Consider the following 25251-nt stretch of genomic DNA (forward strand, 5'->3'; position numbering starts at 1 on the left):
AGGCCAGGAGATTGAGAACCCAGGAGGCGGAGGTTGCAGTGAGCTGAGATCATCCCACTCCACTCCACCCTGGGCAACAGAGTGAGACTCCATCTCAAAACAAAACAAAACAAAATCAACAACAACAACAAAAAATCACTACCAGTTGCCAGCTGTGATAAGAGCTAAAACAACGGGCACTGTAGTCTCAAATTATAAATTTCTATTGCCTCATCTTTAGGAAAGCACAAAAAAAAAAAAAAAAAAAAAAGGCCCAATAGGGTCATAAGTGTATTCTACAAAAGTTCCAGTCACCTTAAGTGATTGAAGGTTTTGACATTCTATCCAGCCAGGTGGTAGTAATAAGCCTCAGATCCACAGGGTACACAACATTTTCAAGGCATTTTTTTTTTTAAATCATCCTTAATTCATGAATAACCCCCATAGTGTAGGTTAGTTAGCACTATCAAAGTGACTAGTAAGGACGCAGGAAAATAAAGAGAGGATTCAATTGGGATGGTACTGCAAAAAGAATCCATTCTGTTCGGCACATGAATTTCTGTTCTGATCTTAAGTTTAGATATATCAAAGAAACAAAAAGCATAAAGGCAGCTGGGGGTGGTGGCACACACCTGTAATCCCAGCACTTTGGGAGGCCAAGGCAGGCGGATCACCTGAGGTCAGGAGTTCAAGACCAGCCTGACCAACATGGAGAAACCCCGTCTCTACTAAAAATACAAAAACATTAGCCAGGTGTGGTGGCGTATGCCTGAAATCCCAGCTACTCGGGAGGCTGAGGCAGGAGAATTGCTTGAACCCGGGAGGCGGAGGTTGCAGTGAGCCGAGATCACGCCATTGCACTCCAGCCTGGGCAATAAGAGCGAAACGCCGTCTCCAAAAAGAAGAAGCATAAAGGCAGTTGAACTAATGGCAGAAGACTGTCAAAGCATTTTTTTTTTAACCACTTGATGTCATGAAAAGCTTCGAAATTTCTTAGGCCCAGTCAATTGCTCTACATGAAGAATTCTTTATTAAAAAAATCACTAATTAGAAATACAGGCAAGAGAAAAGAATATATAAAATTTGGCAAGTAATAGCAGGTTAGATTTGCTTAAGGCAGGTGTCTTACCCATTTTCATGGTTGGAACACTCCTTGATTTCTGGACCTAAAATAACTTTTGAAATAATTTTCTAAAGAAAATTATTTGCATCTGGCCGGGCACGGTGGCTCATGCCTGTAATCCCAGCACTTTGGGAGGCCGAGGCAGGTGGATCATCTGAGGTCAGGAGTTCGAGACCAGCCTGACCAACATGGAGAAACTTCGTCTCTACTAAAAATACAAAATTAGCTGGGCGTGGTGGCACATGCCTGTAATCCCAGCTACTAGCGGGGCTGAGGCAGGAGAATCGCTTGATCCTGGGAGGCGGAGGTTGCGGTGACCCGAGATCGCACCATTGCACTCCAGCCTGGGCAACAAGAGTGAAACTCCATCTCAAAAAAAAGAAAAAAGAAAATTATTTGCATCTGAATTAATGGCTGAAGCATTAATTAATGATTGCTGAAGAGAACCCTGAAAGTTAGTACTTGGCACATATAACAAAAAGTTGATTTGATGTATCCATTGCTTACTGAGGTATCCTTGAGAAGTGATCTTAAGAAGCAGGAACAGTGACAATGATAGAACTAATAGTGGTCATGAATTACTAGGAAACAAAGTGGCATTGAGCAGAAAAGAAAGAAGCTGTTGCCACAACTTTGGGATATATAAAAATGGATTATATCTTGTGTATTGTGGGATAAAAGAGGGGCTAAAGAAAGCTTTGCAGGAGGTCTCTCCCAGTGGCATTTAGGTAGTGCTATGTTTGAGGATCAACCAAAAACAGTGAGTTATTTCTGTCCTGTTTCCCCATCTAAGAGTTCTTCTTGCAATTATTGGAACATTTTCTTTAAAAAAAATAATTTTCCCTTTTCTTTTTTTACTTTTTCAATTTTTTAAAATAGAGACAGGGTTTCGCCATGTTGCCCAGGCTGGTCTTCAACTCCTGGGCTCAAGCAGTCTGCCTACCATGGCCTCCCAAAATGATGGAATTACAGGCATGAGCCACTGCGCCTGGCCGGAACATTTTCTTTACGTACACTGGCGTTTCTCCCCTTCAAATCATCAGAAAAGGGGATAATTTTTAGAAATCAGGTTTAAGCACTAATTTCAGATAAGCATTTCATAGTTACAACAGTTACCTCAAAAATGTATGAAGAGCAAGTGAAAAATCTGGTTTCATTGTTACACTAGGCAGCTCCCTATAGAAACTTTGCTGGGGTTAATAGTCCTGAGGAAGATTTTAGTTACAGTGTAGTCCAGTCCCATAGATCTGATCTGAGCAAAGCTGACAAATGAAGCTGCTCAAAAATAAAGGGAAATTACTCAGGATGGACTGAGTCTTAAACAAACTTGTGTCTAACGGCCCATGGTAGGCATGGCAACAGCAGGTGAGGAAAGAGTAGCATCCTCTTCTTTCCACTGAGAAGTAATGGTCTTTAACTGAGTGTAGAATTGGATGCCCTAAGGAAAACAGAAAAAAAGTTAGCATATATTTCTGGGGTTTCATGATTCTTCTTTTAATTAGCTTTTGAAGGAGGTATTATAAAGTGCTACTCACTTTCCTAACTGAGAAATGCAATCAGAATCCAATATATATTGTTCATAAGATAATTGATCTAAAACATTTAACATAATACCTGGCAGATAGTAAACAATCAAACCTTAGCCATCATTATTATGCTGAAACTAGTATTTCTTTCTTTTTTGTTTGAGATGGAGTCTTGCTCTCTCACTTAGGCTGAAGTGAAGTGGCATGATCTCAGCTCACTGCAACCTCTGCCTCCTGGGTTCAAGCAACTCTCCTGCCTCAGCTTCTCAAGTAGCTGGGATTACAGGCACCTGCTAATTTTTGTATTTTTAGTGGATATGGGGTTTCACCATGTTGGCCAGGCTGGTCTCGAATTCCTGGCCTCAAGTGATCCGCCTTCCTCGGCCTCTCAAAGTGCTGGAATTACAAGTGTGAGCCACCGTGCCCCCAGCCATTACATAGTAGGCTATTTATTTATTTATTTATTTAGAGAAGGAGTCTCTCTCTGTTGCCCAGGCTGGAGTGCAGTGGTGTGATCTTGGCTCACTGCAACCTCTGCCTCCCAGGTTCATGTGATTCTCCTGCCTCAGCCTTCTGAGTAGCTGGGATTATAGGTGTGTGCCACCACACCCAGCTAGTTTTGTATTTTTAGTAGAGACGGGGTTTCACCATGTTGGCCAGGCTGGTCATCTGACTTCAGGTGATCCTCCAGTCTTGGCCTCCCAAAGTGCTGGGATTACAGGCATGAGCCACTGTGCCTAGTCGGCCATTTCTGATAATTATCAGAGATCATGAGCTCTATATTGAAGTGGCAAACCCAAAGTATCTTACATATCTAAAGTAAAATATCTGACATTATACAAATTCACTTCTAAAATTACCTATAACATGTAAGCCCAAAAATTCAACATATTTAACTCTCTCTCTATATAGATAGATATAGATTATTTTATTTTATTTTTTATTATTTTTTTTGAGATGGAGTCCCACTCTGTCGCCTAGGCTGGAGTGCAGTGGTGTGATCTCAGCTCACTGCAAGCTCTGCCTCCTGAGTTCATGCCATTCTTCTGCCTCAGCCTCCCGAGTGGCTGGGACTACAGGTGCCTGCCACCACGCCTGGCTAATTTGTTGTATTTTAGTAGAGATGTTAGCCAGGATGGTCTCGATCTTCTGACCTTGTGATCCACCCGCCTCGGCCTCCCAAAGTGCTGGGATTACAGGCGTGAGCCACCGCACCTGGCTAGATATAGTTTATTTTATAAGAGTAGGCTTGAGCAAAAGAGAATAATACATTCTGCAGATTTAACACTTACATAATTACTAGCAAGCTAGAATGACATTTTACCAGATTACCAGAGTAATTTATAATAATTAAATTGGGGGGTGCAGCCAGGCGTGGTGGCTCACACTTGTAATATCAGCACTTTGGGAGGCTGAGGCAGGCAGATCACTTGAGGCCATGAGCTCGAGACCAGCCTGGCCCAACGTGGCGAAACTCCGTCTCTATTAAAAAAAAAAAAAAAAATTAGCTGGGTGTGGTGGCCGGTGCCTGTAATCCCAGCTACTTGGGAGCTTGAGGCAGAATTGCTTGAACCTGAGAGGTGGAGGTTGCAAGTGAGCTGAGATTGCACCACTGCACTCCAGCCTGGACAACAGAGCAAGACTCCCATCTCAAAAAAATAAATAAATGAGAGGGTGGGCAGGCAACAATTTTTAAACAATAGTTGTACTCTGCTTTGCTTAAAAGAAATGTTACTAGTATCAAATTAGTCATTTTTACAAAAGCTGTGACTAAGCCGGGTTCAGTGACTCACTCCTGTAATCCCAGCACTTTGGGAGGCCAAGGCAGGCAGATCACCTGAGGTAAGGAGGTCAAGACCAGCCTGGCCAACATGGCAAAACCCCGTCTCTACTACAAATACAAAAATTGGCGGGCGTGGTGGTGCGTGCCTGTAATCTCAGCTACTCAGGAGGCATAGACGGGAGAATTGCTTGAGCCCTGGAGACTGAGGTTGCAGTGAGCCGAGATCATGCCACTGTACTCCAGCCTGGGCGACAGAGCAAGACTCCGTCTCATAAAGAAAGGAAAACAAAACAAAAAACCCAAAACAAAAAACCAAAAGCTGTGACTAATATACAAATTAGATAATCAACCTCCAAATACCAAAGTGTTGACTTCTTAATCATTTGGCCACACTGTCATAATGCTATGCAATCCCATTGTTAACTTTTTAATAACCCAAACATAAATAAATAAAATAAAAAAGCCCCACATGCCCTACCCTCTGGCAGCACACAGCTGGCACAGAAAAAAAATTAACCTATAAAAGGGAAAACTTGTATAGCAAAACATGTAATTTATTAATGAAGGTTTCAAAATGGCTCTAGTCCTATGGGATTACAAAGAACTTCCCCTAGCCTATTTGTTCAACAAACGTTTAGGTAGCCTGCTCTGTGCCAGGTACTGCAGATAAGTAAATAACAACTATAGTGTGATGAGGGATTCTCTACGTGGCAAGCCCTATATGACTCAACCCCTGCCTGCCTCTCTAACCTCATTTTTTCCTTTTCTTCTCATTTGCTCACTGTGCCCCAGCCCATTTCTGCTGTTTGAATGTGCCACGCTTCTTCCTGCCTTAGGACATATGTACCTGTTGGCCGATGTGGCAATAGTAATAATTCTTTTTTTTTTTTTTCTGAGATGGAGTCTTGCTCTTTTGCCCAGGCTGGAGTCCAGTGTTGCAATCTTGGCTCACTGAAACTTCCGCCTGCTGGGTTCAAAGCATTCTCCTGCCTCAGCCTCCAGAGTAGCTGGGATTACAGGTGCCCGCCACCACGTCCAGCTAATTGTTTTATTTTTAGTAGAGAGGGGGTTTTGCCATGTTGGCCAGGCTGGTCTCGAACTGCTGACCTCAGGAGATCTGCCTGCCTCAGCCTCCCGAGGTGTTGGGATTACAGGCGTGAGCCACCATGCCTGGCCAATAGTGATAATTCAATACTTACAACATTATTAAATATATAGGTACTGTTGTTATTCTTTTTATACATGAATAAATTTAAGGCATAAAGCAGGTATCCAGGTGCGGTGGCTCACACCTGCAATCCTAGCACTTTAGGAGGCTGAGGCGGGTGGATTACCTGAGGTCAGGAATTCGAGAGCAGCCTGGCCAAAATGGTGAAACACTATCTCCACTAAAAATACAAAAATTAGCCGGGTGTGGTGGTGGGCACCTGTAATCCCAGCTACTTGGAGGCTAAGGCAGGAGAATTGCCTGAACCTGGGAGATGGAGGTTGCAGTGAGCCGAGATCGTGCCACCACACTCCATCCTGGGTGACAGAGTGAGACTCTGTCTCAAAAACAAAAAAAAAAAAATTAAAGGTATCCCCCAAAGTCAGACAGCTAGCTGGGATTTGAACACAGGCAATTTGGTTCCAGATCTGCTTTACTTTTCTTGTTCAGTGCTGTATTCATAGTGCCTAAAATAATGCCTGCTACAGGCCGGGCACAGTGGCTCACACCTGTAATCCCAGTGCTTTGGGAGGCTGAGGCGGGTGGATCACGAGGTCAGGAGTTTGAGACCAGCCTGGCCAACATGGTGAAACCCTGTCTCTACTGAAAAACAAAAAATTACCCGGGAATGGTGTCAGGCGCCTGTAGTCCCAGCTATTCAGGAGCCTGAGGCAGGAGAATTGCTTGAACCCAGGAAGTGGAGGTTGCAGTGAGCTGAGACCATGCCACAGCACTCCAGCCTGGGCAACAGAGCGAGACTGCGTCTCAAAAAAAAAAAAAAAATAATAATAATAATGTCTGCTACAAAGAAGGTGCTCAATAACATTTTTTGTAAATGAATAACTATTACAGAAAAACTATGTGCAATGGGAACACACTGGGGTCACACCACCCAGCACTGAGGGAGGGTTGGTGGCAGTTGGAGGAGGTTTTCTGGAGGAGCTCATTCTTTAAATTGAGACATGACAGATGATTAGGAGTTAGTCAGATGAAAGGGGAGAGATGGCGAAGAGGGTCACACGCTCAGGAAGTGGCATATACAAAGGCTTGGACTTCCCCATGTTCTTACCTCAAAACTTTGTTGCTTTGAATTATTCAGGAAGAAGCAGCTTGGCAAAATTTTGTTAACTTTTAAATCTTTTTTAGGGAACCTTCTGAGAAGCACTGATTATGACCCCACAGAAGCTGCTGGCAGGCCCTTCCTTGCAGAATCCTTGCTCCTGAATATCTTTAAGAAAATTTCTTAAGGGAAAAGACAAAAATTTTAACTCAAAAGTTACCTGTTTGCCATAGAAATTGGTGTCTCCCCTGAAGGAGGATCGAGAGCCGGTGAATGAGAACATTGGCAAAGGCACTGGAATGGGGACATTCACTCCCACCTAAAACAGAACAAATCCATGTCATACCCTAAGGACAAAGGAACTCTCCATTTAGAAGCACAACGCCATCAGAGACCAGTTTTAAATACCCACCTTCCACCCTGTCCTTTACCCCATGAACTTTCATTCCTGAGGAAGAAATGGGGCAATGTGGGAGGTCATGGGGGCAATCTTAAACCAATGACTCACCATTATTTACTGTTTCCTCTTAGGAAATAGTAAATGGATATAAGAATCTCTTAAAAATTCTGTTCACAAACCTGTCCGACATCCACCAAGTGGGCATATTTCCGAGCAGTGGCTCCATTGGTGGTGAAGATGGCAGTTCCATTTCCATATGGGTTGTTATTTACAATCTGGATGGCTTCATCCAATGTTTCTGTCTCCAGAACCACAAGAACTGGACCAAAAATCTCCTCTTTGTAACAGGTCATATTTGGCTGCCAGGAGTGATGCATCCAGAAAAGAAGTCAGCTTTTTGGATTCTGAGTATTTTACGCTTATTTGATACTTTCATTTACTACACATCATTTACATGGACAACTTTCATATTAGTAATCTCTTCTCATTTCAAATCACTTATTTTAAAAAAAGTCCTCTCTTAACTGTGTTCCATCTTCCAAGTTACCAATCATATAAACAACTTGGAATTCCTATCAACAATAACCACACTTCTTTTAAGGGACTGTGTTTTTAGTTCATGACCCATCATTAGCTTCCTTTTTAATACCTGAACAACTTGTTTCATCCAATTGTCATCAAAAAGTTACATGAAAATTTATTTTTTATAAATCCAATCTATATTAAATATACCAGGATAATTTTTCTCTTTATAGAAACCCAATGCTGTTTTCTATAACATAAACAGTCCATTCTTATTCACTCCTTTGCCTCCCAAAAAAGTCTGTATGTTTATATTTTGATATCAGGTCATAGATACTCAAAACATCCTTCACCATGCAATTAATGTTTGTTGCTGGTAAACGGATTTTTCTGTATGGTTCTGTGGCAAGAGATTTCATAATTTCTACTGCACTTACATTCAACACTTGATGATTCACTATTATACTAGGGCTATATGAATTTCAAAAAACGCCTCATTACCTCAATTTTTAACTCATGTTAGCTGAGAGACTTTCAAAGTTTTGATAAATAAAAATTGACAAGTCAATTATTTCTGTCACTTTCAATAAATATCGGGTGGTTGATATATTGATTGAGACACTACAGTAGCCATAAGCTAGGCAGCAAGAGGGACACAGGAGAGAAAACATTAACAAACCAGTATAAGATAAGATAGTGTTTGGCAAACTATAGCCTGTGGGCCAAATGTGGCTTCCTGCCTGTTTTTGTACAGCCCCCAAGTTAAAAATGGTTTCTGCATTTTTAAATGGTTGAAAAAAATATTTAATCATATATTAAATGATATGAAATTCAAATATCAGTGTCCATAAATAAAGTTTTATTGGAACACAGCCACCCAATGTTTATGGCTGATCTCACACTACAACATCAGAGTTTAGTTGCAACAGACACTATATCCCTGTAAAGCTGAAAATATCCCTTTATGGAAAGTTTGCAGACTGCTGGTATAGTGGAAAGAGTTTGGTTGGGAGTTAGAAGGGGAGGCCCATTCAGACTCCAGATAAAATAACTGATCAATCCTGGCAAGAGATGAAGTCTTAGTCATTAAGTATTTTGATTAATAAATTAGAGGGATGAGATTCTATAGCCTTTAAGGTACCTTCAGCTCTCATATTTGTGAAATAAAAGTTGTTCACCTTGACATTCGAGATGATGGTTGGTCCAACAAAGTTACCATTTTCATAGCCTTTCACTTTAATTTTTCGTCCATCAAGAAGGATGGAAGCTCCCTCCTTTGTTCCACTATCAATCAGATTACAGACTCGCTCTTTGGCCTGGGGAGTGATCAGAGGGCCAAGATCAGCTCCAGGCTGATCTCCTGTAAAATAACACAGAAGAATTTAAGGTCCTCATTAACATAAATTATGACTGCTGTCAGGGCTCATGCCTGTAATCCCAAAGCTTTAGGAGGCCAAGGCAGGAGGACTGCTTGAGCCCAGGAGTTCCAGACCAGCCTGGGCAACAAAGTGAGACTTCGTCTCTACAAAAAATAAAAAAATTAGCCAGGTGGTGGTGCACACCTGTGGTCCAAGCTGCTCAGGAGGCTGAGGCAGGAGGATCACTCGAGCCCAAGAGTTTGAGGCTGCCACGAGCTAGGATGGCACCACTGCACTCCAGTTTGGATGACAGAGAGCCTCTGCCTTTAAAAACAAAAACAAAAAAACACTGCTAATGAGATGAATCCAAGTGACAAGTACAATATAAAAAGAGGAAATGGCAAGAATAGACATGATTGTTCCCACTGGCCAAGGCCACTGACAGAACTCAAGAGCTTAGTGCCACAGATGCAAAATCTAAGGGAGCAAGGCAGGTGATTGATTACCTGCATTGACTCTCAGGTTTTTGGCACGCTCCACCAGCTCTGGCAGCCACTTCTTGGCTTCTCCCACAAGGACTGCTGTTGAAAGAGCCATGCAGCGCTGACCAGCAGCTCCAAATGCTGCCCCAACCAGCTGGTTCAGGGTATTTTCCTTATTGGCATCTGGCATGACTACCCCATGGTTCTTGGCTCCCTAAAAAAAAAATACAGAAAAGCACAGGAATCTTCCTTGGCCAAATACAATTAAGCTAAGAAATTAAGCAGTGGACCAGGTATGGTGGCTAACGCCTGTAATCCCAGCACTTTGGGAGGCTGAGGTGGGAAGGATCACTTGAGGTCAGGTGTTCAAGACCAGCTTAGGCAACATGGTGAAACACGATCTCTACAAAAAATTAGCCAGGAATGATGGCACAAGCCTGTGGTCCCAGTTACTTGGGAAGCTGAGGTAGGGGGACCCCTTGATTCTGGGAGGCAGAGGTTGCAGTGAGCCAAGATCACACCATTGTACTCCAGAGTGGGTGACAGAGTGAGACCCCTGTCTCAAAAAACAAAAACAAAAACAAAAAACACAAAAACAACAAAAGGAAAGAATTTGTTGTCTGCTGGGTTTTTCAGTTATAAGAAGAGCAATGTTAAAAAAATAAAAAAAGAGAGAGAACTTACAGCCTTATAGCAATAATGCCAGTAACCAGCTGAAAGGCAAAACAGAAAGTAGACCTCTTGATATAGAATTTCAAGAGCCAGGCATAGTGGCTTATGCCTGTAATCCCAGCACTTTGGGAGGCCGAGGTGGGCGGATCACTTGAGGTCAGGAGTTCGAGACCAGCTGACATGGTGAAACCCCATCTCTACTAAAAATACAAAAATTAGCCGGGTGTGGTGGTAGGCACCTGTAATCCCAGCTACTTGGGAGGCTGAGGCACGAGAATTGTTTGAACCTGGGAGGTGGAGGTTGCAGTGAGCTGTGATGGCACCACCGCACCCTAGCCTGGGTGACAAAATAAGACTCTGTCTCAAAAAAAAGTGATTAACGTGACTTAGAATGAAACTCCTCTAAAGGTTCATGATTAAAGAGAAGACATTCAGAAGGACATGGTAAGGCTTATATCTGTAATCCCAGCACTTTGGGAGGCCGAGGCGGGCAGATCACAAGGTCAGGAGATCAAAACCATCCTGGCCAACATGGTGAAACCCCATCTCTACTGAAAAAAAAATAGAAAAATTAGCCAGGCGCAGTGGCGCAGCGCCTGTAGTCCTAGCTACTCAGGAGGCTGAGGCAGGAGAATCACTTGAACCTGGGAGGCAGAGGTTGCAGTGAGCCAAGATCATGCCACTGCACTCCAGCCTGGCGACAGAGAGACTCTGTCTCAAAAAAATAAAAGAAACACTGACATTGGAGTGGGATGAGTGGCCTCTCTGCTGAAGGTCTGTTCCTAGGTAATTTTCATATATAGAACAAAGATTGGAGAAAAAAGGAATAAGAAGTCACCATATTGGCTTGAACCCTCTTGCCATGTCTTGATCCTCTCTCGAAGATATACTCTCCTGCCTGGTTGGATCCCACAAAGCTGATTGCTTTGATGTCCGGATGATCGCAAATAAAATTTACAGCTTTAAGAAGAAAATAAATGATCACTCACAAAGGAGCAAATGGATTCTCAACACGGAAAATTTCCCCTTTCCCCACTGTTATGAATTTGAAGTTTTCCTGTGTTTTTCTTTTCTTCTTCTTTTTTTTTTTTTTGAGACGGAGTCTTGCTCTGTTGTCCAGGCTGGAATGCAGTGGTGCGATCTTGGCTCACTGCAACTGACGCCTCCCAGGTTCAAGCAATTCTCTGTCTCAGCCTCCCAAGCAGCTAGGATTATAAGCACCTGACACCACGCCTGGCTAATTTTTGTATTTTTAGTAGACACGGGGTTTTACCATCTTGGCCAGGCTGGTCTTGAACTCCTGACCTTGTGATCCACTCGCCTTGGCCTCCCAAAATGCTGGGATTACAGGTGTGAGCCACTGCGCCAGGCCTGTGTTTGTTTTTCTATACTGGATTCTCATTGTAAAGTTCTCTCCTTGTATCTTTTAAATTCTGTTTAGCCGGCTGGACACCGTGGCTCATGCCTGTAATTCCAGCACTTTGGGAGGTGAGGCAGGTGGATCACCTGAGGTCAAGAGTTCGAGACCATCCTAGCCAATATGGTGAAACCCTGTCTCTACCAAAAATACAAAAAAATTAGCCAGGCGTGGTGGTGGGCACTTGTAATCCCAGCTACTTGGGAGTCTGAGGCAGGAGAATTGCTTGAACCTAGGAGGCAGAGGTTGCAGTGAGCCAAGATCATGCCATTGCACTCCAGCCTGGGCAACAAGAGCAGAAGTCCATCTCAAAAAAATAAAAAATAAAAAATAAATTCTATTTAGCCTCTTTCCTTTCATGATTTTTCTCATGTGTTACTCCAGAATTTCCACTTCTAACTTTTATTTTATTTTATTTTATTTTATTTTATTTTGAGACAGGGTCTCACTGTTTCACCTAGGCTGGAGTGCAGTGGTGCAATCTTGGCTCACTGCAACCTCTGTCTGCCAGGCTTAAGCCGTCTTCCCACCTCATGGGACTACCTGCACATGCCACCATTCCTGGCTAAGTTTTGTAATTTTTTGTAGAGACAGGGGTTTTGCCACATAGCCCAAGCTGGTCTCGAACTCCTGGGCTCAAGTGATCCGCCTGCCTTCGCCTCCCAAAGTGCTGGGATCACAGGTGTGTGCCATTGCACCCAGCCTTAATCTAACTTTGAAGGCTGCAACTCCTATTTTCCTCGAAAATAACAGCCTTTGAATATTGAACTCTTCTTTTTTGTCCTTCAAGAATAACAATAGGCAGTGCACGGTGGCTCACGCCTGTAATCCCAGCACTTTGGGAGGCTGAGGCGGGTGGATCACCTGAGGTCAGGAGTTTGAGACCAGCCTGGCCAACATGGTGAAACCCCATCTGTACTAAATAGTTTTACCAAAAGTAGTGGGGCACGGTGGCACATGCCTGTAATCCCAGCTATTCAGGAGGCTGAGGCAGGAGAATTGATTGAACCTGGGAGGCAGAGGGTAGAGTGAGCTGAGATCGCACCACTGCACTTCAGCCTGGGCAACAGAGGGAGACTCCATCTCAAAAAAAAAGAATAACAATATTTCCTCAATGGTGACTATGTACTGGGACACTTAGACACTACTGTGTTCTCATGTGAGAGGTAATATAGCATAGTTTTTAAAAGCAAAAATCAGAGTCAGCCTTCCTGGATGGGTATACACATCCTTGCTTTGACGGTTTCTAGCACTGTGACTTTGGGCTAATTGATTTCACTATGTCTCATTTTTCTCTTCTGCAAAATGGAAAAAATAATACCTATCTCAAAGGGTGATTATAAAGATTAATAGATAAAAAGCACTAGGAACAGTGCCTGACACACAGACGCACTATTTAAGTATTAGCTATTATTACAAGAATTGGAAGGCCTTCAGTATCTCTGAGATCTGCAAATTCTCTGAGTTAAACATCCTCATGTATTCTCTTCATATTGAAGAAAAAAGTTTCTTTTTTAATCTTATCTGTGTCTAGCCCTAATCCAGATTTCTAGTGTCCCAATATATACTGTAGGGCAAGAAGCACTGCTATTCCCTAGTTGGTTACCTTGGCGCACAAAGATGGCAAAATCATCAACAAACATGGAGGTTAAAATGAGTAAATACTTTCCTCTTTACAAGTAGGTTCCTTATCCTAAAACATCCAATCATCACTAAACACCTTGATTTTTTGGTAGCCAGATTAAGTAGCCATATGCAGAAGGGCCGTTACCTTCATGTTGTCCATGGATGATGTTTAATGTTCCATCAGGGGCACCAGAATCCTGGAGCAACTTAGCAAGAAGCATAGTTGCTCCAGGGACTCGCTCGGATGGTTTCATTAGGAAGGTATTTCCACACACCATGGCCATGGGAAACATCCAAAGGGGGATCATGGCGGGAAAATTGAATGGAGCAATGCCTGCACACACTCCCAGAGGCAGACGGTAGGAATAAAGGTCCATGTCTTTGGTGATGGATGGCATGGTCTCTCCCATCATGAGGGATGTCACACTACAGGCATGCTCAACCACCTCTGGAACACAGAAGTCAGGCCATCAGCTCTCCACACTGTGTACTAGTTAGCTTTGTCCTGTTCTCTTCAGCCCTGAGGACAGGAAGTGGCTCAGGCCAATGAAGGGGCGCAGGGTACACTGACTTGCCCTTCCAAGTTAAGGGTTTGTGCAAAATGAGATTCTCTGAATGGGAAAAATACAGCGATATGTATATACCCACTGGAGGATCATTTGAGTAAAGAGTAAAGTAAATCAGTCTTAGGGATACTGAATACTGCCATTTTTCACAAGCATTAAAAAAGATATAATGGGATGGCAAAATCTATATAAAGGAAGAAGCAACCTCCCATTCTGAGATCTGTGCCTCCCATCTTCCTTTGCTCCTTCCCAAAAGTCCCATAAGGGGCTCCCAGCTTACGAAGGCCTCGAAATACATCTCCTTCAGCATCAGCTAGGGTCTTCCCTTGTTCCAATGTGATTAACTTGGCAATTTCTTTCTAGAGAGAAAACACACAGATAGAAATTAATGCAAGAATGTTCCTCTTTTAAATTCTCAGGTAGCCAAGGAAGAATAAGACTGGAGGAGATGTAGTACAAGGGAGACAGCCATGATCAATGTCTCTGCATACTGCAGAGTAAGGGAGGGTGGCTGCAAAGGTCTTTGTGAGAGTGACAAACATGCCCTAGGTGACAGTTTGGAAAAGCATACCATTCAGATTTCATACCAAGTTTTCTTTAATAAGTTGTTGATAGCGGAGCAAGACCTGCTGGCGGCTTAATACTGAAGTGTCTGCCCATGCAGGAAAAGCACGTTTGCAGGAAGCAATGGCTGCATCCATTTCTGCCTTGGTGGCTTGAGGGACCCGACCAATGACCTCATTGGTGGCCTGATGAGAAAAATAAGCACATGATCCTTTGCCCCTGACTCACTTTCTCCACTGTACATCTAGTCACAGAAGCAGCACTATGTGCTTTACAATAGACACCCAGGTCCTACTTGCCCATCATGTCCCTAGAATTCTAGGCTCCTAAGTTGAAGTCCCAAAGCAGCTTCGCTTACTGGGTTGTGGATCTCAATCCATTTGTCACTTTTGGATTCAACAAATTTCCCATCAATGAAGAGCTTTACAGCTGGCTGAAAACAAACAAACAAACAAACAAAAAACCATGAAATTTTGTATTAGTTAATTGCTTTGCTTTTCTCTTTCCCTTGCACCAAAAGGAAAGAAAACAAGTTGATAATGGAATCTTCTGGTCTTTAGAAATGTTACCACTAGGAAAGAGACACATAATATCCTTATCTATTTTGCGTGTGTATGTGTTTATTTTATTTTATTTTTTTTGAGACAAAGTTTCCCTCTTGTCCCCCAGTCTGGAGTGCAGTGGTGTGATCTCGGCTCACTGCAACCTCCGATTCCTGATTCCCGGGTTCAAGCAATTCTCTTGCCTTAGCTTCTCGAGTAATGAGATTACAGGTGCCCGCCACAACACCCAGCTACTTTTGTATTTTTAGTAGAGATGGGGTTTCACCATGTTGGCCAGACTGATCTTGAACTTCTGGCCTCAGGTGATCCACCCACCTCGGCCTCCCAAAGTGGTAGGATTACAGGCATAAGTCTCTGCATCTGGCCCTTATTATTATTATTTTTTTTTTTTCTTGAGACATGGTCTCACTCTGTCGCCCAGGCTGGAGTATAGCGGCGTGATCATGACTCACTGCAGCCTCAACCCGCAGGGCTTAGGTGATTCTCCCACCTCAGCCTCCTGAGCAGCTGGGACTACAGGCACATGCTACCATGCCCAGCTAATTTTTTTGTACTTTTGATAGAGATGGGGCTTGGCCATGTTGCCTGGCTGGTCTCGAACTCCTGGGCTCAAGTGAGCCACCCACGTCAGACTCTCAAAGTGCTGGGATTACAGGCGTGAGTCACTGTGCCCAGTCTATAGTTTATATTAAGATGTGGCAGAGCCTCTCAATACTGTGATCTCGCTGAGAATGGGAAATTCCCTGCTAGTCACACAGTGGAACTTCATGAGTGGAAACACGACATTGTGAAGTTTATACTAAAAAAGCAGCAACTCTGTTAACAAAGATCAGCTATTATGAGTTTTTGGCCCAGCTGACTGTTAATTACTGTGAGCATGCACTACCTTTATGATCAAAAGATTTTTGGCCGGGCCCAGTGGCTCACGCCTGTAATCCCAGCACTTTGGGAGGCCAAGGCAGGTGGGTCACCTGAGGTCAGGAGTTCGAGACCAGCCTGGCCAACATGGTGAAACCTCATCTGTACTAAAATATAAAAATTAACTGGGTTTGGTGGCATGCACCTGTAATCCTAGCTACTCGGGAGGTTGAGGCAGGAGAATCGCTTGAACCTGGGAGGCAGAGGTTGCAGTGACCCGAGATCGTGCCACTGCATTCCAGCCTGGGCGACAGAGTGAGACTCCATCTCAAAAAAAAAAAAAAAAAAGATTTAAAAAATGTTTCTATGTATTTTTTTCTGAGATATAGCTCACTGTCACTAATTTTTTTTTTTTTTTTAACATGGAATCTCACTTTGTCACCCAGGTTGGAGTGCAGTGGCACAATCTTGACTTACTGTAACCTCCGCCTCCCAGGCTCAAGCAGTCCCCCTACCTCACCCTCCCAAGGAGCTGGGACCATAGGTATGCACTACCATGCCTGGCTAATTTTTTGTAGAGATGGAGTTTTACCGTGTCTCCCAGGCTGGTCTCAAACTTCTGAGCTCTGGCAATCCACCTGCCTCAGCTTCCCAAAGTGCTGGGATTACAGGTGTGAGCCACCGCGCCTGGCCTCTTTCACTAATTTTTTTTTTTTAAATTTGAGATGGAGTCTCGCTCTGTCGTCAGGCTAGAGTGCAATGGTGAGATCTTGGCTCACTGTAACCTCTGCCTCCCGAATTCAAGTGATTCTCCTGCCTCAGCCCGTGAAGTAGCTGGGACTACAGGTGCGTGCCACCACGCCCAGTTAAGTTTTGTATTTTTAGTAGAGACGGGTTTTCTCCATGTTGGCCAGGATGGTCTCGATCTCTTGACCTCGTGATCCACCCACCTCAGCCTCCCAAAGTGCTGGGACACTAAATTTTTAAAGCGGTCTGTGAACCAAAAAATGGTGATCTACTGTGGTACAGTGTGTGCATACTTCTGTGTGGAAAGAATTTGAGCAATAGTCCTTATTTATTAGATTTTAGGTGCTGGAAGTGGTTGACAGAGAGTTGATCTGTAAAAACCACTCTAAAGGTTGTCAAGAAGAAGACAACTATCTGGCAGGGTCAGCAGAAGCTCTAGAAGCCATGAAAATGTTTGTATCTTTTGACACGGTAATCCATTTCAGGAGGGAAATAATCCAAAAGGAGGAAAAAACTATATAAATAAATATTTGTTTTATAATATTGAAAAACTGAAGCAACCTAAATGTTATATAGGGAAACTGTTAATTCGGGCTATATCTATTTGATGGAATATTATTGCAGCCATTAAAATTATAACTATAAAGACCATCTTGCAATATTGATAATGCTTACAATATAGTAGATCTAATATTAGATAAGAAAACCAAGATAGAAAGTTTCAAATACACTGTGATGACAATTATGTAAAGAAGATAGAGATACCCAAAAACTATACTGAATTCCTTCTCAGAAGTCAACCTCTATGCCATATAAACTCACCACTGAAGAAGAGAATGAAGATGCTGAATACCAGGCGGAATTGGATTTCACCTTGGAAGAAACCTGTGAGGCAAAAAAATGATTATTTTGATAAATGAGACAGAAAGTTATTTAAAATTTAGCAAATAGCTACTATATGCTTAATACTATACTAGCTACTGTGGGGGTATGGAAAAGGACTTGATGTTTCTCTCAAAGGCCATATAGCCGTTAAAGAGAAAAGATATGAATCTATGACACAGCAAACTATGAACGAACAATAAACCATAATAATCATGTCCTATATGTCCATGATAGTACTGATTAAAAAAAAATCTTTTTGTCATTATGTTTTCCTAATTTGGGCCTGGCAAAATGTACCATAAATCTAACAATATGAAAATACTTAGCATGGTATCTAACACAATAGGTACTGAATTTAAGATCATATAAAATCAATATGCTGGGCATGGTGACTCACGCCTATAATCTCAGCACTTTGGGAAGCTGAGACGGGTGTATCACTTGAATCTAGGAGTTTGAGACCAGCCTGGGCAACATGGCAAAACCTTGTCTACAAAAAATACAAAAATTAGCCAGGCATGGGTGGTGCATGCCTGTGGTCCCAGCTACTAGGGAGGCTGAGGTGGAAGGATTGCTTCAGCCCAGGAGGGTGAGGCTGCAGTGAGTCATGATTGTGCCACTGCACTCCAGCCAGGGAGATAGAGGGAGACACTGTCTCAAAAAAATAAAAAATAAAAATAAATAAAATAAATGTAAATATAAATCAAATAGTTTATTACCAAATGCAATTAAAATTATGTCCTTATATGTACTTGCAAAATGAATGTTCACAAGAACTTTATTCGTAGTATCCCAAAACTTGGAAACAACCCAATGTCTATCATTGGATGGGTGAATAAGGGAATTAATGTGGTATATTCATACACTGGAATACTACTCAGCAAAAAAAGGAATGACCTACTGATACATGCAATATAAACAGTCATAATAATTATGACAAGAGACAAGTTAGATAATAAGAGTACATACTGTATGATTCTACTTATGTAATACTAGAGAATGCAAACAAATCTGTAATATCAGAACGTAGAAGAGTGGTTACCTGGGGATGAAGAGGGAAACTTTTTGGGGTGATGGACATATGTTCATTATGTTGATTGTGATGCTATTTTCACAGGTGTATACCAATGTTAAAACTTATCAAACTGCATACTTTAAATAAGTACAGATTGTTTTATGTCAATTTTATTTTAATAAAGCTGTATTGAAATGCCATAGGTAAATTATAGGAAAAAATGTGTTGGATAGATATTTGATGGGATAAAATCAGCAAATAGGGAGGGAGGATCAGTTTCAACAAGATAACTCTCAAACTGTAACTCACTAAAAAAAAGTCTGTATATATGTTATCAAAGTTGATTTTTTGAGACGGAGTCTCACTCTGTTGCCCAGGCTGGAGTGCAGTGGCATAATCTTGGCTCACTGCAACCTCTGCCTCCCGTGCTCAAGCGATTCTCCTGCCTCAGCCTGCCAAGTAGCTCGGATTATAGGTGTCTGCTACCATGCCCAGCTAATTTTCTTTCTTTCCTTTTTTTTTTTTTTTTTTTTGAGACGGAGTCTGGCTCTGTCGCCCAGGCTGGAGTGCAGTGGTACAATCTCGGCTCACTGCAAGCTCCGCCTCCCGGGTTCACGCCATTCTCCTGCCTCAGCCTCCCGAGTAGCTGGGACTGCAGGCGCCTGCCAACACGCCTGGCTAATTTTTTGTATTTTTAGTAGAGACGGGGTTTCACCGTGTTAGCCAGGATGGTCTCGATCTCCTGACCTTGTGATCCACCTGCTTTGGCCTTCCAACGTGCTGGGATTACAGGCATGAGCCACCGTGCCTGGCCTAATTTTCTTTTTATTTATTTTTTGAGACAGAGTTTTGCTCTCGTTGACCAGGCTGGAGTACAGTGGCATGACCTTGGCTCACTGCAACCTCCACCTCCTGGGTTCAAGTGATTCTCCTGCCTCAGCCTCCTGAGTAGCTGAGATTACAGACACCTGCTACTATGCCTGGCTAATTTTTTTTTTTTTTTTTTTTTTTTTTTTGCATTTTTAGTAGAGATGGGGTTTCACCATGTTGGCCTGGCTGGTCTCGAACTCCTGACCTCAGGTGATCCACCCGCCTTGGCCTCCCAGAGTGCTGGGATTACAGGCGTAAGCCACTGCACCCAGCCTATATATATGTTATCAAAGTTGATTTAAGAAATATTTAAGCCAATCAAAATGAGCAAACTAAAATACTCAGGACTGGGATATAAAGGAAAGCTGCAATCTAATAATCTTTTATCTTGCCTGAAAAGGGACTCTGTTAACCACAGAGTATAGGGCTGCATGAAGGGTGCCTACAGCACTGCCCAGGAAAAGATGGTGGTCCTTTGGTCCAGCAGATAGTCCTTCCAAATACCTCATCTGCTTGCTCTCCTATTCCCTACCAAAGCCATTTCAAACCACTGACACTCTCCTGGAGCCCACCATGTCTTATTTATAGCTATGTTCCCAATACCAACATAGCACCGGGTAGGTGTTCAGTAAATAACTGCTGAATAAAATAGAAGCCCACTGCTGTCTGCTTCTTACCCCAAACTAGGTTAAGAGGCCCTTTTTTATCCTCTGAAAGCAGCCAATACTTCTCCTTTCAGGCTTATCTCTCTGTGTTGTAATTGTTTGGGGTCTTACTCTGTTTTGTGTTGCTATAACAAAATACCTGAGACTAGGCAATTTATAAGGAAAAGTAGTTTATTTAGTTCATGATTCTGCAGGCTGGGAATTTCAAGGGATGGCCCTAGCTTCTGGCGAGGGCTTCTGTCCTGTGTCATAACGTAACAGAGAAGATCAAAGGGGAAGCAGACCTGTGTGAAGAGGCAAAACTGGGGCGGGGGGCAGTATCCTGGCTTTATAGCCCACTCACACAGGAACTAATCCATTCCCATGGGAACTAATCCAGTCTCAAAAGCAAGAATCCACTCACTACAGCACAAAGCCATTCATGAAGGATCCACCCCCACGACCAAAATACCTCTCACTAGGTCCCAACACTACCACATTGGAGATTAAATTTCAACATGAGTTTTGGTGGAGACAGACCAACCATACCCAAGCCATAGCACCTGGGTACTTATCTGTTACCCATAAAGACTCTCAGTTTCAGGAGGGTTGACACTGCATCTGTCTTGTTCACCTACTTCACAGAGTTAAAAATTATAACTGATCAGGACTGTCCAGTTATAGAAAAGTAGCTAGCACAAAGTTGGTACTCATTAAATCTTATTGTTATGTCATTGTAAATAATGGCATGGTGATTTGTGCCTGTAGTCCCAACTACTCAGGAAGCTGAGGCAGGAGGATCTCTTGAGCCCAGTTCAAGACCAGCTTGGGGAACATAACAAGACTCCATTTCTATAAATAATAAGTAAACACTTATTATTTGTTTTCACTCTTTGCTATTCCACAACTTTATCTTAGAACTCCCAACTCTACTACTTTCTCTTCCACTTTCAGGAGCTGACTTTGTTTTTCTTACTTCAGAGCACATAGAAACCATCAGATGAGAACGTCTCAACTCCCTAATAGCAAACCTACAAAACTGAACTCAACCTAAGGAGAAGGTAGCCCGCAAGCTCCATGCAGGAAAAGTGACTGAGACAGTGGTGCACAATCAATATATGTGGACTGGATGAAGAGGTATATGCTTTTTTTTTTTTTTTGAGACAGGGTCTTGTCCTGTCTCCTAGGCTGGAATGCAGTGGCATGATCATAGCTCACTGCAGCCTGCAACTCCTGGGTTCAAGCCATCTTCCTGCCTCAGCCTCCCAAGTAGCTGAGACCACAAGCATGTACCACCACACCCAGCTAATTTGCTTTTATTATTTTATTATTTTGAGACAGAGTCTTGCTCTGTCACCTAGGCTGGAGTGCAGTGGTGTAATCTTGGCTCACTGCAACCTCCGCCTCCCAGGTTCAAGTGATTCTCCTGCCTCAGCCTTCTGAGTAGCTGGGATTACAGGCATGCGCCACCACACCCAGCTACTTTTTTGTATTTTTAGCAGAGATGAGGTTTCAACATGTTGGCTGGTCTCGAACTCTTGACCTCAAGTGATCTGCCTGCCTTGGCCTTCCAAAGTGCTGGGATTACAGGTGTGAGCCAACACATTTTTGAATTTTTAGCAGAGACAGTGTTTCACCATGTTGGCCAGGTTGGTCTTGAACTCCTGACTTCAAGTGATCTGACCATCTTGGTCTCCCAAAGTGCTGGGATTACAGGGGTGAGCCACCACGCCAGGCCGCCATTAACTCTTTTAAATTTCCCAAGGCTTGGTCCTAGGCCTTCTTTTCTTCTCATTCTGTATATGCTCCTTGGGTGATTTTTATCAACTCCTATGGCTTAACTATCTAGATCCTGATGATGCCCAACTCTTTAGTCCTTGGCCAGAATTTTCTTCTTCAGGTGATACCCACGTAATTATCTTTACCACATCTCTATTTGGATGTTACATAGGCACATGTTAAAAAAAGTTGGCTGGGCACAGTAGCTCACTGTAATTCCAGCACTTTCGGAGGCCGAGGCACTTTGGGAGGCTGAGGTGGGAAGATCACTTGAGTTCAGGAATTTGAGACCTGCCTGCACTCAGTGGAGTGCAGTGACGCGATCTCGGCTCACTGCAAGCTCCACCTCCTGGGTTCATGCCATTCTCTTGCCTCAGCCTCCTGAGTAGCTGGGACTATAGGCGCCCGCCACCACGCCCAGCTAATTTTTTTGTGTTTTTAGTAGAGACGGGGTTTCACCATGTTAGCCAGGATGGTCTCGATCTCCTGACCTCCTGATCCGCCTGCCTCCCTCCCCTCCTGGTTCATGGCCTGCTAGTCCTACAACATTTGGCTCTTTCCCTAGGTCTCCACAGTATCCCTGTGGAGGTCACTTCAGAAGTTTCTCCAAATGAATCAGAAAATACATAGTGTCCGTTTCCGAAATAAAGTACATGGAAAGATTCTTCTCCTTGATGGAAAAGGACAAAATATTAAGTATTTGGGTCTCTCCTTCGGCAACTTGGTAAAGAATAAACACTCCTATTGTTTATCACTTATTGCAGTACAATAAAGGAACTTTCAGTGAGCATTTCACTGTAAGCCTATGTCAGTGCCTAACATAGAAAGAGATGGCAAGATTTAAGTTCTGAATTTTCAGCCCCATCAGTTACTAGTTCAGTAACCATATCACTGAAAGTGCAAGTCACTACATCTTTTTAAGAGTAATTTTCTTGCCCAGGTGCAGCGGTTCATGTCTGTAGTCCCAACACTTTGGGAGGCTGAGGTGGGAGGATCGCTTGAGTTTAAGAGTTCAAGACCAGCCTGGGCAACATGGTGAAACCCTGTCTCCACAAAAGATACAAAAATTAGCTGGCATGGGGGCACGACCTGTTGTCGCAGCTACTTGGAGGGCTGAGGTGGAAGAATCACTTCAGCGTGGGAGGTCGAGGCTGCTGTCAGTTGTGATTGCACCACTGCACTCCAGCCTGGGTGACAGAGCGAGACCCTGTCTCAAACATTCCTTTATCTCTGAATGGGAGTGATAATATCACAAGGAACAGAAAGAGGTTTTAGGTTAAGTTTGACTACTCTTCATAGCAGAGAAAAATAAGCTGAATACTTAAAATAATTGAAAACGTGAACTCTCTATAAATCCTCTTGATAGTTCTCTAATATTCATGGCTGCCAAAATCCAGGGTTTTTTTTTTTTTTTTTTTTTTTTTTTTTAAAGACGGAGTCTTGCTCTGTCACCCAGGATATAGTGCAATGGCACAATCTCAGCTCACTGCAATCTCTGCCTCCCGGGTTCAAGTGATTCTCCTGCCTCAACTTCCTGAGTAGCTGGGATTACAGTCGCCTGACACCCGGCTAATTTTTGTATTTTTAGTAGAGAAGGGGTTTTACCATGTTGGTCTGGCTGGTCTCCAACTCCTGACCTCAGGTGATCCACCCACCTTGGCCTCCCAAAGTGCTGGGATTACAGGCAGGAGCTACAGTGCCTGGCCTCTAGGCTACTTTTTATCAAACTTTTAATCAAAGTTTCATGTTACAACTCCTAGTTGGCTGAGGATTACGCTATCTGTTCTTTTCTAGGTCACTTCAGAAGTTTCTCCAAATGAATCAGAAAATACATAGTGTCTGTTTCTGAAATAAAGTACAAGGAAAGAGAGATTCTTCTCCTTGATGGAAAAGAACAAAATACTTTCTTAAGGTTCTCAATGACTCATTGTGATGGGAGGGGAAGAGGAGGCAAAGGAAAAAAACCAATTTCAGTAAAAGATTTCAAGAAGTTGGTAAGAAAAATATAGGGTGGAAACTTTGTTTTCCTGCTACTAAAAAAAGATACTAGAACAGAACAAGGATCACAGCAAGAAATATGAGTGAGGCCAGACCATCTGACAAACCCTTCAAATTCATCCTTTCTACCGTCCCCATTAAATAGCATATTTAAACGTGAATCTTTGCTGACTCTGCCAAGAATCTTGAAAATGCCCAAGTTTCTGTACTAGAACTCACGGAAACCTGGTGAATACTAATATTACCTAAAAGCGCAGCAATACAGAGGAAATTCTCAGACTGGATGTAATGAATAAGAAGGGCACTGTTGTTTCTTGCTGATTGTTTCTTGCCTGCAGTAAATCTTGCCTCATACTCTAAATCCTTGGTAGGCCATGAACAGGGGAAAGACTATAAACAGAGTTGGAGATTACAGGCCTCAGGCATGCAACTCCTGTAACTTTACCATTTCTCCTTAGGTTGGCTTCAGAAAGGACTCAATCCCCCAAGTGCAGAGATGAGGGTGTGTGGCACTAGAAGAGCTGATTTGGGGTGGGAACTTAGACTTCTTGTCTTACCTGGCTCCCACTTTCTATCACCTGTTTTGAAAATGTTTAGTACCTTGAACGTACATGGAACATACTGGTAGCGTTAACTGTGTGCCCTTATCTACCCTATGTACATGTGCCCTATCTATGTAAACTGTTTAACTTGGCTGAGAGAAAGTTTCACTGAAAGTTTTGGCAAGAAAGGGGACAGCCAGTCTATGGAAAATACAAAGAGCCACACTTAGGGAAAATAATTCGGTAAATGGCTGCCTTTGGTGAAAATCTAGAGTCCACCTCTAGAAGAAAATTCAAAGTTCATACACTGACCCTCGCCCCTCGCGTTCCCCCTCCCTCTTACCTCGGATCACCACGGACAGTGAAGTAGGGTGGGGGAAGGGAGCAATGGCAACGTGGACGCTCAAGGCAGGGGACAGAATTACCAAAAAGAGTAGTTTCTGGGGGATAGAGAGAACGCTGGTGCAGAGGTGAAAGGGAAAGACGGTGGGCGGATGGAGAGATGAGGGCAAGAGACTGACAGCAGGGAGCGGGCAGAGCTGGAGAAGGAGAGTGGGCGAGAGCCAGAAAAGAGGAGGCTTAGGAGTAAAAGGGTAGAGGGCCAAGGGTAACAGCCCAGGGTTGGATCCGGGACGAGGGAGGGTATGAAGTGAGGGCTGGGCATGGGACAGGGCCCACAGGTTAGGTAGGAGGTCCGGCCAAAAAGGGGTTGGGCCAAGAAGGTGGTCCCGCCCGAGGATGGCTCAGGGAGCGGACGGAAAGGATCCAATTCCTAGCTTCATGGTGCCTTGGCGCCACCCTCACTCGCCTGCAGGATCCTGGCTCGCACTGCCGCCGCCGCCGCCGCCACTACCGCCGCCATGGCTCTCGGCCACCCTAGCTCCGCAACCCGCTCCTCTACAGCTCAGACGCACTACAGCTGCCAGGCCTCGCCCTCCATCCTGCCGGGCGTCCTCATTGGTGGGGAGGACTATTTTCTTCAGCCAATCACTAGTCCTACCACCTGATTCCTCCTCTCACACCCCAGTCCTGGGGATAAGTGATTGGTCAGGAGCGAAAATGCTC

The 25251-nt window shown here is 43.5% G+C and overlaps 2 protein-coding genes across 3 annotated transcripts in view; one reads left to right on the forward strand and one right to left on the reverse strand.

Moving 5' to 3' along the window:
• The window catches only part of BBOF1 (basal body orientation factor 1), a 46305-nt gene extending 38137 nt beyond the window's left edge, over positions 1–8168 (forward strand). Inside the window, exon 12 of the mRNA XM_025392036.1 lies at positions 6765–8168. Coding sequence (XP_025247821.1) covers positions 6765–6776 — 12 coding nt within the window. The 3' untranslated portion in view covers positions 6777–8168. The remainder of the gene's footprint in view (positions 1–6764) is intronic.
• ALDH6A1 (aldehyde dehydrogenase 6 family member A1) lies at positions 1952–25147 on the reverse strand. 2 transcript variants are annotated; one of them, XM_025392037.1, is made up of 12 exons: positions 24995–25147; positions 17276–17338; positions 14644–14718; positions 14309–14470; positions 14002–14080; positions 13301–13603; positions 10951–11072; positions 9465–9654; positions 8779–8960; positions 7258–7437; positions 6899–6997; positions 1952–2540 (listed from the first exon to the last, which is right to left on the reverse strand). In XM_025392037.1, exons 1-12 carry the CDS (start codon positions 25046–25048, stop codon positions 2436–2438), a joined length of 1614 nt encoding a protein of 537 aa, XP_025247822.1. In that variant the 5' UTR covers positions 25049–25147; the 3' UTR covers positions 1952–2435. The 2 variants fall into 2 exon arrangements, with proteins under 2 accessions (XP_025247822.1, XP_025247823.1); XM_025392038.1 differs by having other exon boundaries at positions 14348–14470; positions 24995–25101.
• Positions 25148–25251: the final 104 nt, after the last annotated feature.

The sequence above is a fragment of the Theropithecus gelada genome, chromosome 7b (genome assembly GCF_003255815.1).
Source record: "Theropithecus gelada isolate Dixy chromosome 7b, Tgel_1.0, whole genome shotgun sequence".
In the NCBI taxonomy this organism is placed as follows: domain Eukaryota; kingdom Metazoa; phylum Chordata; class Mammalia; order Primates; family Cercopithecidae; genus Theropithecus; species Theropithecus gelada.